The sequence below is a fragment of the Temnothorax curvispinosus genome, unplaced genomic scaffold, assembly GCF_003070985.1.
Source record: "Temnothorax curvispinosus isolate PA1 unplaced genomic scaffold, ASM307098v1 QBEX01014123.1, whole genome shotgun sequence".
Lineage (NCBI taxonomy): Eukaryota > Metazoa > Arthropoda > Insecta > Hymenoptera > Formicidae > Temnothorax > Temnothorax curvispinosus.
Window position 1 is genome coordinate 23,195 of NW_020223903.1, and position 14,583 is coordinate 37,777.

Below are 14,583 nucleotides of genomic sequence, written 5' to 3' on the forward strand. Positions count from 1 at the left end.
AGACATACGTACGGGTACACGGCACAGGCCGTCCGTTTCGTAATTTAATGCGATCTTATTAAGAGGAACGACGAGAGACGACTAACCGGCACGCTCTGCGTTCTGATTTCAGCATCTCAGCATTCCATCCATCGACGGAGTGTCCAGATTCACCTTCAGCATCTCCAGCAGCCAGGACATGGAGGGTTCCCAGGGTGGCCTCGAGTGTGCTCAACAGACCGGCCCTAAGTACGTATCGATTATTATTATGGTATAACGAGAGCTCGCGAGGTAATTTATGCATTTACGTTCGTACGTTCAGCGTATCGCCGTATATTATACGCAAGAATCGAAAACAGATAAAAAGCCGCGGGCTGAATCGCTTTACGCCCATTATTTGTCAATCATGTGGTCAAGTTCCTCGCTGTTATTATATTTTTAACGTTCGCAGAAGAAAGAGAGAGAGAGAGAGAGAGAGATTTTATGTATGTCACAGCGGCTATCAGATTCGCTATAACTGAGAAATAATGTCTCGGTGAATGGACTCGGTATACGCGATACGGTAATTTCCGAGTAATCTTCCGTCGTAAGCGCCGTAACGTAATCCGCAATCTAAATCGCGCGACGTAAAAAACACATTGGAGCATCCTTGAGCAGGTGGTTTTATCGCGGCAACTTGACACACTAAAGCGCTGTTTAGCGCGCTAGCAGGTGTCGACTACTGCCGACTACACTCTCGTCGCGAACGGTTATGCTTGCGTCAGCAGAAACCGATTCAGTAGCTTACTCTGGCGCTCACCGCATCCGGCGATACGATCCGGTGATTTGACGAATTGACGTTAAAAACGTAACAGCGCGGCGATGATAAATTGAACTTCGATTCGCTCGCCGACTCACTTCTGCTCGTTTTACTTTATTTGTCGAGCAACAATGGGCCCGGGATATTCCACGTGTAGTTCGCGGATAAATATGACATAATGTACCATAATGTGTATATCAATGAATACAATAACGATAATAATAATAAGATCAAAATTATATATCAAGCATTGCGTCTTAATTCTATATATCTATATATCTTTAGATCTCGTATTCTTGTTTATCTAGTTAATATCAGAACGAAGCTGCGAGTCAAATTGCTTAAAGAATTGCCTCTTAGCTCGATTCTTATTGTCGTCTCATTACCTTCTTTTTTTATCCTCTCTTATTACCTTCTTATTTCTCTTCTTGTAGAAGCCTCGAGAGCCTCGGCACTATACCGTACAAGATGCGGATACAGGCAAACGATGACGTTTACGAGACCACCAGGCACAGAATGGCGGTCGCCGAGGAGAATAACAAGAACAAATGGTAAGAATGCTCCCTTGAGGTGCGGGACATACGGCCGTCGGCGGCCGTTCGATCCTCCGGGCGAAAGGTCCTTTCTTTTTTTTTTTTTTTGGCAAAGGAACGCGAACCGCGTTCCTTCTCTCCATTTTCAGGACTTTACTTCCGAGACGTTCACGGTCGCCGCGGAACCGTAAATAATTCTCGCCTCGTGGCCCTACTCTTACAAACTTTCGCCCGTAGATGCGGTCTTCTAACGGATGTTCGCGCGATTCACGAAGGAATTTATGAGGAAACCTCGTCGCGCGCGTACGCAGTTTACTCGTCGCCGCGATGTCGCGAGAATTCGAAGAAAATTGCGCGCCCGAGGATGTATGTACCTTTGGATAGCACGCGGATATGATTTGCGGTATTTGTAAATCGAACAAAAATACCCAGCGAATTTTCGAAAAATTCGGAGACACGCGAACGATACGTTCGCGTTACGGAGACGAATATTCGCGTCTGTTTAGCAGAATAAAAGATTAAAAAAAAATACTAATATTTGTCAGAAAACACAGACGACTGTTTCTCCAAATTTTCGCAAACAGGCGAATATTCGGAACTGTATATTTTGCAATTGTCAGCCGCAGTTCGAATACGCGTAAGATTTTGCGCTCTCGTCTGACGGATCCGCATCGTCGGCTAATTTGTTTAGTCGTCTTCGCTCGTCACGGCCAAGGCTAAGAGCGCCTCACAAGTGCGATTTCGTCACGAGTAAACCCTTTTCCGCCTCTCTTCATCGTTGTAATGCTTTATCGCGGCGCGCGCTTACGCGCGGTCAACGCCAGTGAAAATTGCATAACCAGACAATCGATCGGACCCCTATGTCAGCGATGCTGCAAATTGCATTAATTGCACCGATATGTGGCGAGGCTTGTCGCGCAGAGACCGTTTTGTTTATAAATACACAACGGAAATTAGAGATTTTGTTTATGAATGTGTTATGTTTGCCGTATGACGAGATGAAATAGATTATGTTGCTATATTTCCTCTAAATTAACGAATAAATGTATTAGAAATATATAATGTTTCTTATATTTCGAGTAATTTTAGATATCAAAAATAAAAATACGAATGTGCTCTTCATTTTTTTTATATCTTAATTGTTCTTTTCCAATTTTTTAAATATTGGTTAATTAGGTAATTAGCAAATTAGAATTTTATGGATACATTTTTGTTTATCTCAATAGAATTTATGTCTTTCAGCACCAGGGTGATCAAGGCGAACGGTCCAGATATCGGACGCAAGGTGAAAGTGAAAGGAACCGGAAGGACAATACCTCCTCCGTCATCGTATGCAAGGCATCGGGAATCCACGACGAGCATTCCAACTTCCGGCAATAGTCAGCCCAAAGCTTCAACCAACAAGCCGATCGCTAATAGTAGTAGTAATAGTAATAGTAGTAACCATCTAGCGGCGGCTCGCAATCTGGAGAAAAAAATTTCCGACATTATGCGCAGGCCACTTAAGTAAGTGCATTGATATAAGAGCATAAGTCAAGTTCCGTTTAAAAAAAAAATAGAGAAACGACCGAGAAACAATCTTCCGCGCTAGATCAACGACACAAAGGCTAAAAAAGTCTCAATGAAATACAAATAGAAAGGAAATTTATTAAAGGTTTTGATGTTTCTCGTCATAGATTTTTGATATATTTTGCATTTTTTCTATGCAATAGGGAAAGACTTATCCACGTCCTTGCTTTGAGGCCCTACAAGAAGCCCGAACTCTATGATCGCATCAACAAGGGTAAGATGAGATCTGAATGTTTTCTCAACTTGTCGGAATAGCCGATCATTGATATTAATACGTCAACGAATTTCAGAGGGCTTGAGGGACCGAGAGCGATCCGTCATGCCGATGATCCTGAAGCAAGTGGCTTACATGCGTGATAACACGTATCACCTGAACAGGCACATCTGGAACGACGTGCAGGAGGATTGGCCTTTCTATACCGAGCAGGAAAGGACAATGCTGAGGAGGCGGAAACCTCAGAACCTCACGCCACCTGGCTCGAGCGACGGTGGTTCCAGTGGTACGTGTACTACTCGCTATCAGCACTCCTATTTACATACATGAATACGAAACTTTATTTTAAATAACACATTTTTTGCATATGTTTACACTCTTAGGCAGCGGTCAATCACCCAATTCCATTCATGCGGGCTCACCGCCGGCCATCACGGCACCCCCGCCCAATTTGGTTAGTAATAAGAGACCAGGATATTACCAGGGTAGCGACGGATTAACGACGAAGAAACCGCGGATATCGCATTATAGGAGACCCGAACCTATCTCCTTTATCCCCGCCGGCGAAAGGGTGTCTGGCAGCGGCAGTTATAGTAATAACAGTGGTGTTAGTGCAACCGCCGGTGGCGACCGTATCGTTAATCGTATCACCAGCGTTAATAGTGGTTGTAGTAGCAGCAATAGTGGTGGTGGTGGTGGTAGTAATAGTAACAGCGGCGGTAGCAGTTTTGACGGTTGGGAATTGAGGCAACAATCGCAGCGTGAACGCGGCAACAGCAGCCGCGTTGATTACCGAGCCGAAAGGACAGCAAACAGTGATATTCTACGGGGTACTGGAAACATCTACAGCGATGTCGCCGTCGTTGCCGCCGTCACCGCGGTGCCAAGCGGTTCCAATCGATCATCGTACTTGACGCCGTTGTCGCCTAGTGATAGTGAAAGGGGCAACCACGGGCATGGACACGACGGTGGTGTTATAGCCAATGGAATTGCCGGGGGCAGCTTGATCGACGTGCACTCTGATAGGAGAGATAGGAGCGATAGGAGTCGAGGTGCGAGAGAAGAGAGAAACAGAGAGAGGGAATCCAGGAATAGGAGTAATGCAGCGAATGATGCGGCTATCTACGGTGAAACTTCTAACAGCGCTCCTACTTATGTCGATAACGCCAATGGTACTGCCACAATCTCGCTGCCGATTGATGAGTTTGAAAGGCTGGGAAGCACCGGACAATATCTCGACTACCGCACGTGAGTACACGTTAGCTGTGTTATTGATCACTAATTCGCGGTAATAGTTTCAAATAGCCAACGAAAAACTAGACATTCTTTCCATAAGTCGTTACGAGTTAATTTAACATAACTTGTCGATTGATGCAATATTTATGTAAAATAATTTGTTCAGGGAATATACAACGATAAGCAGCCCGGAACAGAAAAGGCGTTACAAAGAGGAATTCTACAGCAATTACGACGAATATCGCAGGTTGCACTCCGAAGTACTTGTAGTCGCGAATCGCTTCAGGCATTTGTATCAATTATTGCAAAGTCAACAGAAATCGGGCAATGTGATCGAGAGCGAGGTATTATGCTGTTTCTTCTATCATAAACTATCGCATTTGTCAAACAAATGGACGAGGATGCTCATATGGTGTTTTTCTTTTATTTCAGGAAACCAGGGAACAGATATTTTGTGAGTACAAGAAAACTAAGCAGGATCGAGTGTATCAGCAGACGAAGGAACGGTTCGACTATCTGCACAATAAGCTGAGCCATATAAAACGACTGATCTTAGAATACGACAGTGAGCATGCCGCCGACAGGATATCGACTGCGAATACCATTGATAGTGGTATAATTAGCACCACTAACTCCATGAATAACGGCAGCAACAACACCGGGGGTATCAACAATCGGCATTACTGACATAAACTGAAAAAACCGCCTCTTATTCCTCTCCTCTTCTTCGGTACTGTCAACGTTGCCATAGAATCTGCATTTTCTCGGCAAGTTCTAAGGCTGATCTTTCACGGTCCACATGGTTCCTGTGTTCTATCGCCGAAAAATCAAGTGACTCTAAATGGCTCGAAGTTGCGCGATCTCGTGTACAATATTTATCATAAAGCATTTCGCAATGATAAATATACACCGTACGCGAAATACTCTTCCTGCGAATTCTCTTTACGTCTCCGCTGCAAGAGCCAACGATCGCGACGATTTCTACAACGGCGACGACCTCGCCGATTCTCATCATCACGGTAAGATTTGCGCGCCGACTTCGACCAATTCTAATACTTGCGTGGTGAAGGCTGACGACAATCGAGTTACATTCAAGAGATAGGCAAACAAGAGAAGAAATACCCGTGCCTGTGCGAAAATCCATAGAGAAATGGAGATAAGGGCATTCTGACGATCAGCGAAATATAAAATTGTGCGGGGACATACCGAGATTTTAAAGCTGGTCCCGTGACGACTGAGGAAGATATTGTAAAAAATCGAATAGAGAAGGCGCAACGGGAAAAAAGTAGTTAAACTCTGTAATAAGTTACTTACCGTGCGCACGTCCACAAGTGTCGTCCACTTTAAAAAGTACGTAAATAAAAGAAAAGAAACAAAAAAAAATGATATGATTGTGAGAAGAGGGTCCAAGAGATAATAAGGCTTACCGCGTGCCACGTCCGGGTTTCTTTTTGTCCGCCGGAAGGAGGAAAGAAAACTGGCTCGCAAGACACATATAACATATACATGCGTACATTTTATCCATGAGCTGGCACGAATCCTCTCGCGCGCGATTCGTGCGTTGCTCGTCGCAACTTGAGAAAGGACTTGGAAAAAAAAATAACGGGTTACCTTCCTATATGTGAGAGAGAGACCGTGGTACTTCGTGATTTTAAGATTCTTTGTTACTTCTTCGTTCTTTTTTTCCTTCGCTCATACGTTCTATATGATAGCGTATTGATTATCTAATAGGTATGGTCGGTTGACAAGAAAAAACCGAGACACGATAAGCAGCCTTAAGGGAAAAGAAAAAAGAAGCAAAAGAAATTGTTCAACCGCGCAAAATAACAACTCAAGCAGATGAAATTGTATCATATATTATTTAAAGTCACGTAAACTAGTGAAATCCATTTTAAAAGCCAAATCATCTTGATCCCATAGCGAATTTGATCTTAAAAAGACGTGGCATATACGCTATGCTAGTTTTTTTTATGATTTTTAAATTTTAATTGTTGAGAAATAAAGGAAGAAGCGTTCGGCGCAGTGCGATAACAGTTTTTCTGTAAAAAAAAAGGAAAATTTTTAAAAAGACTAATATACGAAACATAGTTTTTATAATAATTGTCAATCATTAATAATTACTAAACGACAATATCATATGTTGTGTACAGTTTCATAATAATCCATGTAAAGAATATCTTTGTTTAATTATTATAATTAACAATTATATTGTAATTTTTGCTATTAATATTATTTGTAATTATTATTATTGCTATTGTTGTTATTATATTATTATTCAAACGGATAAAAAACATGCAGATATCTGCATACATTGAGTACATTGCGATAGGATTTCCAGTCGATCTTTTCGATTGAATTTGCACGGAAATCCACGGTGCCAAATTTTTTAATACTTTATTTGACTAATCTATCGTACTCAAAATATCATTGGAAATTATCCACTCGAATATGTGCAAATAGATTACATATCCAATATAGTGTCAAACGAATTTCTTATATTTCACAAATGTATGTATTGCAACAAACGTAATTTCCATAATTTTTGTAACACGAGTTTAGCATTCTTAAATTGACCATTTTATTGTTTTATTCGCATTTCTACGAAAGTTAGCGTAATTCCAAAGCGCCTGACAGTTTTTTAACGATTGACTAAACATTCTATGCGTTTTAATACGCGTTAAACGATTAACTCCGGTACGCGACGTTACTTCCTCCGGGGACGGTCCTAGTCTTTTTATTGCTCATTAACACATTTTTCACGACGGCGAATTATTTGCCCGAAGCCATTCGTCGAGCCGTGGGTATAAAGGAAAGAGGGCACGTTTGTCAGGTGCGTAAAATGCTTACGAGAGGTTTTAGATATAAAAACGGTCTGCCGAATATGTTGATAACGAATTATGTATTACGTGTGTTTGAGAAATTTTATCATTACCGCGTTCGCGATCTTTTTTCCTCCTATTACGTTGTTCCTGAGCACATTCATAGAATTATCGCGATGTTATTAAATTTAAACGACTTACGATTAGCAATAGAACAAATTAGAATGTCGTTTAACAAGTTACGTTTCTTTCTCTCTTTCTCTCTCTCTCTCTCTTTTTGATACATATATACAGTTCAATGAACACGCAATAGTTGTATTATTACTCAATGCTGTTGAGTTCACAGATCCGGGACAACTGCTTGAATATTGAACGATTCCGGGTTGTTTATCGATTTCTCTTTGTTTTATAACGTCTAGTTATTTATAATTGATTAATATATAGTATATATATAAACATATATATATATATACACACATACACATACATATAATGAAAATGTTAAAAAATTCATTGTTATTGAATGAACTTTTTATTACAAAACAGCGATATTATAGAATTTCTCTTGTAGTTGTGCAATACGACACATTGCGAAAGTCATTGTAGATATAAATAATCTCACGTAATGTTACAACGCGCATTGCACCATGCGAACTCTTTTTAAGAACGCGTAATATACGAGGTCAGATGTATTAGGATAGGATATCTCGGTTAGAGTCTTTATGCGAAATGTCGGGAAATACTGTATACGAAGAAAAGAAGGGACTTTGCCCTAATTGAACGTATGACACAGCGTTGAACAATAACATTACGTCAAGCCGCATTAATAAAACAACGTATTTCCTCATCTAAATATTGCACGAGTATTAATATGCGTGTGCAGGTAATTGACCACAAATTCGAATATAATCGGAGTTTTTATCGATCTTTAAAGATGAAGGAACCGGTTGAATCATATTCATAATTATAGATATAAATTTTTGTTTTTCTACTCGAGAGTTCCTTTGCATTTAAAAATACAAAAGAAGATGGAAAAGAAATAAATATTAATATCAACGTTTTTATTTATACTCGCTATTTCGACGACTTTTATCAACTCGGCGTTAATACTTTGCATTGATAACGCTATGTCGTACAAAAAGTTCGATACTGGTGCATAAAATGTTTCGATAAAGACTCGCGGCCGAGAATCGGACGTTTTTTTTTTTCAGTAGTTACCACGTTATACCAGTCAGTGCCCTTTGTAAATTGTATCACTTGTAAATAACTTTCGCTACGATTACGTTGTAAATCGATAGGCGGTGTTCTCCGTTAGCTATGAGTTATTACTTGAGCTTCAACAAGCACGTTCGATTAAAACGCTCTCGTCCTCCGTCGACCGACAAATCGATCGTCTAAACCCGGCCGGAATGAAAAAATGTAAACAGTGCCAAAGAAACTGAAACCGAAACGATGTTCAAATAATAGAAAATACGGTAATATTACCGATCGAATCGCGATACGTGTAACTCGCGCGACTTAACTTAAACCACACGCGTAAACAGGCCGGTTTCTCTCGGGCTCGTTGCCACCCTTGAACTCAAAACGACCCAAGCGTCGACCCACGTTAGTTGCGCTCTTGCGAAAGTAAGTGCTCTTAATGCCGTGCTTAGCGTTTAACGTTTTCGCACTTTAATTATCGTCACTCCGTTGTCGTTTCGCGAGGAAAGATAATCGTTAGTGGAGATCGCTGATCTCCAAATGAAGAAAAAGGCGTTATTACTTTCTCTCTCTCTTTCTCTTTCTCGATCGTTTGACAGAACGAGCAAGATCGCGCGATACACTTATAGGTTCGCCGGATGTACGAACACACGTCGGTTTTATACGGAAATAATAATCTCGCACAAATATACTCGTTCCGCGAAAGAGAATCAAAACTTATGCTAGAAAATAGTCCCGTTAATCACGGGGAGGGGGGATAAGGGGAGATTGTTCGATTCTATTGAAGGAGAGATTCTCCTCGAGTCGGCGATCACGGCGGACAGACGTTGTTCCTCTTCTGTAACTTACAATTAGATTGGAGTCCCACTTCCCAGCTAGCAGAAGCTCTTCTAAAAGACGTCTGAAAAATTATGTCGTCTTTCAGACGTCTTTGTGATGTTTTTGAGATGTCTTTTAGAATTTTCTACTAGCTGGGCTCGTTCGTTAAGATGCGACATCCACGGTGTTTGTTCAACGTCCAGATAGCCGGATTAGTTGGTGGTCGCGAGTCGCGACGCATCGAGCGAAAGATCAGTGCCCTTATTTCTAAACGCGTGTCATCGTACACGCTCGATACTGCCTCCGGAATCACCCTAGACGTCATCGAGTCGTGCTCCGTCCGTGTTCGGATGAGCGACGCTTCGCAGACGCGATCGTGTCCATGCTCAAAAGGTCCAAACGACGCTCGAACTCCCGTCTCCCTCGCATTCTGTCTCACGCTTCTTTCTCGACTGTCTCTCTCGATGACTTGTTGAATGAAAACGTAATAAAAGCTCTACACGAAAACCAAGTGCCAATATTAGCGAAGCGTGAATTACTGTATATAACACGCACACATAAGTGTACACACACCCACATACATACACATTTGTAGCATAATCTCACGTGCATTATCTCTCAATGGTATGTGCAAAGCTGATAGGGAAATATATATATGCAGGTTTCGACCTCGAGAACTCGCGGTTTTCTTCTCGATAATGCGGCAATGAAATTACCGAGATTAACCGTGATTGGACTCGAGTCGCGGATAAGTGTAATAAGTGCCGGAATTAAGGGAATCCTCGCGGAGATTAAAAGTTAGGATGGACATCCTCGAGTTTTGTCTCTCCCTCTCTCGCTTCGTCTATTTTTTCCCCCATCACAGTCGGGGAATCAACCATCTAATCTCTCGAAATCCTCGAGCAGGCAATCTCGCACGTTCGCAGAACTTTCCCGGGGGGGCGACGTGAACTCGGGATTGTCGGGAAGGTGTCTTTTCTCGTAATGATCGAGTTTCCACTTAATTGAATTCCTCGGCGAGTCGCTATCATCATTTTTTTCGCGATTTCTCCGACTGCATTTCTTCGCAGGTGTTTCGGGTCAGTCTCCCCGTGTTTCCGAATTAACGAGTTAACGGGAAGACACGCACTCCCAGAAAAAGGCCTCAAAACACTCGATCTCGCCGAAATGATTACTTGACAAACCCCCAGTTTTCGCGAGTCACTTATGATCCTAACATTCCGTACGGAATGTTACGACGAGAGAGGCAAAATTCATCTATTCGGCAACAATCGTTCGTAGCAGCATATCTCGGAATCATTGGCCCGCGAGTGCGATTCGGTCGCTGATGGAAGACCTCAATCGCGACATATCATTTTACGAGTATTTATTCTTCTTTTACGGGAGGCATATCACTTAATTTTCTCGATCCGCCGTTGATCCCTTGCAGACTGTCCTCGCGCAGGTATCCAAGTAGAGCAGAAAAGTCAAAATGATGTCAATTTCACGTCACATTGGTCAAATTTACATCATTTTGACTTTCTGTTCTCCCTGGGTATTGTCGACTGGAATGTCTCCGATGTAAGAGAGAATCGAATTAAGAAACCGGAGACTCGCTTTCCGCATTTCGACGATAAGGGAAGGTCTGTCACCCGCGGCCACCCGGCCTTTTCCAGTTCGAGAAAATCGTCGAGGAAACCATGTGGCAGCTACTACAGGTCTTTCATCGCAATATCGCCCTCGGTACAGGGACTCGAGTCTATCTTCCCAGTCTTGAAATCGTCGCGCGACGTTTCTTCCTCCTCTTCTTGTCGAGGGGACGAAGATTCCGGTCAATAATGTCGCACGATCGCGCTACAACCTCCATCCTGTTCGCGTTCCACCGTAAATTTCAACGGTTGTTAGCGGTTTTCGCGAAAGCTAATTCGCAGCTGTAAAGGGGCGCACGAACAACGAAACTCACTCTTCGTCGCTGCTAAATATTTACCGTTTTCGCAGAAACCCGCCGCTTTCACGACGGTAAGCACTCCTGTTTCCCCTTCCTGTTTTTCCTCGCGCCGCGCTCGACAGAGTCACCGCGTAACGGAATGAGAATTCCGTTCGTCACGTAGCGATATGCTTTTTGACTGTGATGTGTTGCTAGGAAACTTCGTAATAATATAATTCGCCCGTGCACCGAGATGATGCGCGCGACGACACGCGTTAAGTTTTTTCTCTTGAAGAAAAGAAGACGTTAACCCTCTGTCTACGGCCCGTTGGTGCCTCACATCTGTCGCTTTGTAAAAACCTATAAACTTTGTCAGTAAAATTGTGAATTGAAATTATTAATTTATATATTTATAGATATAAATATAATCATAAATTTCTATTTATAATTTATATTTATATTTATATTAATAATTTTTATTCATTCCACAATATCCCGGTCTTTTATGGATTCTTTAGAGATTTGACAAAAAAATTAATTACATGAAATTCCTGTGACATATACATATACATATATACATATATGTATAAAAATGTAAACGTTTATATATTTATATGTATATTTATATATATAATTATGAAAAAATGCTTGTGTAAAGTATCGGAAAAGTCACTGGATTATATAATTTCGTTCAATTATGTGCGAGAAGATTTCTACAGATTTGATAGACAGAGCATCCGTAGACAGAGGGTTGACGCGACATTAAGTATGAAGAAATCGCGAGGGCCCGAGGCAGAAGTGAGGCCCGTAGGGATTTGCGTGTTGACTGAAAAGGCGCCTTAGAGATTAAAGCGAATCGCGAAGGAGAGAACGAAGAAGAACGAAGAGACGAGCGAGCAAGCACAGATCGTTCGACATCTCAACGATATATACAATGTTCGATCGATTCGTAACTCGCATTTTTACCCCCGTCGTAAATTTATATCAAAATAAGAAATAGTCCACGGCACGCGCTAGAGATCGATCTCGTTGAGCTTTCAAAGCCCATATACTCGCCCGAGGTAAACTTGTGTCCTCCGACTGAATATAAAAATTCTTCCTGACTTAATCGTCAAAATTTTTTAGACTGATTTTTAGTCTTGAAAAGAATTAAGAAGACGTATTCGTCGGAAAAAAAGAAAATGGTTCTTTCCAAGAAAAGAGCCAATTCGGTGAACGCGATGCGATCTCGACGTGGAAGATCGGCGGAAGCGAGCCGCGCTCTTCCGCGTCATCGATCGCCGCCGAATGATGGAAGAAGACGAGATCGATCGCCGCGTGCCGAGTCGAGGAGCGAAGGGATATTTTGTAAGTGCTTAAAAAAAAATATATTAGAAACGGAAGGAAACTTAAGTTGCGTTCCGGATGACTGACAATTGTGACTTAAGGACCGCGAGAAGATAGTCTTATGTTTTCAGTACCGATCACACGCGAGTGCAAAAGCGGATTGAACGATGAGAGCAAAAAAAAAATAGTGGACTTATATACGTGTGTATGTATATATATATGTACACGTACGTATACGTGCATATAAATATGAGAATGCGAGAGTGTGAGAGAGAAAGAAACAGAGCGATAGAGATGATGATGATTATTACGATGACGACCGGGCGACTCGATATTTGCATGTATAGGTATATATACAATGTACACCCCGTGACTTTTATTGACGACGACTGCATTGCTCCCCCTGACAAAGGCTCGTATATTCATTACATAGTTGTATTTGCAATTATTACCTATACATATATATAAATATTATATATATATATTATATTCACTAATTAAAGTATACAAAGCGAAAATGCGAATAAAGAGGAACTTTATTGTTAGCAAGGAAAAAGATTTGCAGACCCGCTTTCGGGGTTCCCGCCCGCGTGGAACGCGCCGTACCCCCGTCCGTGTGTCCCCCCGGGAAAATCGCGCGGATCGGGGAACCGCAGATTTTCCTCGTTGACTCTCCGATGACACTTGGAGCTCTCGTCGACGAAAATTTGCTCGCGTTATCCGTCGTATTCCGCGTCGTATATATATACCACGTTACGACCCCCCGGGCGAGATTAGGTTTTAAACTAAGACTTAGGCTGTGGCCATCCCGTATACTCCATTCCGCGCAACGGCAATTTAATTATTTAATTAGCCCTTTTAATTATACATTAGATGTAATTTATGGAGGGTAAATCGGAGAGTTCACATCCAGTCGCGTCTATTTTCTCCGTCTCCCTCTTCCTCGCGCCTTCCCTTCCGCGACGTTTATCACCGTCGTCGGCCTTCTCGATCGTGTCTTCGATTTTTGTGCAATCGCCGCGCTCGCGAAACGACTTCCGGGCGCGACTTTCCTAAGGACTGTTCAGGATGTCTTCTTCACGTTCGATTGTAACGATCCTAGGAGTTCAGATCGAAATCCAGCCTTACTTCCCAGATGTATTCCTTTCGTTTCCGTCCTAAAAGTAGCTCTCTCTCTCTCTCTCTCTCTCTCTCTCTCTCTCTCTCTCTCTCTCTCTCTCTCTCTCTCTCTCTCTCTCTCTCTTTGCATGTGCAACAAAAACCGTGCAGCTACGAGTTCTACTCGAGTGGGATTTTGATAGTTTCTACCTTATTTTTAGCGTATCGTGAAAACCCGTGGCTGATATCGATTTTTCCTCAAATCATCCTACACGTTATCTTTCTCGCATCGTCAATTTTTTACTGTCTTATCTCAAACGAAAGCAATTCGGAAAAAAGACGTCAACGTCGATGTCGGTGGAAAGTAAAATGTTTAAATTGATGGGGAAGGGGGATCTCGGCATATATATTTATTCCGTCGTTTTTGTCGCCACGTGAGAGGTGCCTGGTTCTCCCGTGCTCCATTTTCTCGACCTCAAAATCCACCTTTGAATCCGAACTCAACACCTCGATATCTCTGCCATAAACTCCCCCCAAATATATCCGCCTAGGTGCACTGCGAACTTACGAGCTCTCTGGCCAGTTTCGGGGCCAATCTCGCGCATCGTTTAAACTTTTCGGTGCCCTCCCTCGCGCATCGACACGATCCATTTCGCGGTTTTGCCGGAATAACGTATACCTTCGTCGCGTTCCACGCGGGCCCCCCTTAAATTGTCCCCGAACCCGGGCCGTGCTCGTGCTTCTGTTTATTCGAGAATCGTGCATTGAGAAAAAAGCGCGGGGAAAAAAGCCACGCGACAAAAAAAAATGAAGAATGAGTGACGATAACAGTGACAAGACGGAAAGGCAAGACAAAGGGTGGGTGAGGGAGGAAGAGAAAAAAAGCGAGTCGACACGATAATACGACGATAATTCGCGTTGATGAAATCGACGAACTGCGATGCGTTGAGTGCGTAAAGAAGCGATGTGTCTTCGTGATGCGTGCGTGTCAGCAGATGGATCCGTCTGTCTGTCTGCCTGTGGGTTTGCGGCGATTTATACGCGGCGAATGTACCAGATAACACGTGGTCTCGCGCGCGAGGAGA

General features: G+C 42.5%; 1 protein-coding gene across 1 annotated transcript; it reads left to right on the plus strand.

Annotated features, from left to right (window-relative positions):
• Positions 1-112: 112 nt before the first annotated feature.
• LOC112464351 (RNA polymerase II elongation factor Ell-like) lies at positions 113-5,671 on the plus strand (the record flags this gene model as incomplete). Its single annotated transcript, XM_025031295.1, has 8 exons — positions 113-228; positions 1,213-1,329; positions 2,554-2,817; positions 3,024-3,094; positions 3,171-3,380; positions 3,478-4,342; positions 4,497-4,674; positions 4,763-5,671. Coding segments are annotated over 8 exons (2,076 nt in total), but the record flags the coding sequence as incomplete, so codon positions are not given.
• Between the last annotated feature and the right edge of the window lie 8,912 nt (positions 5,672-14,583).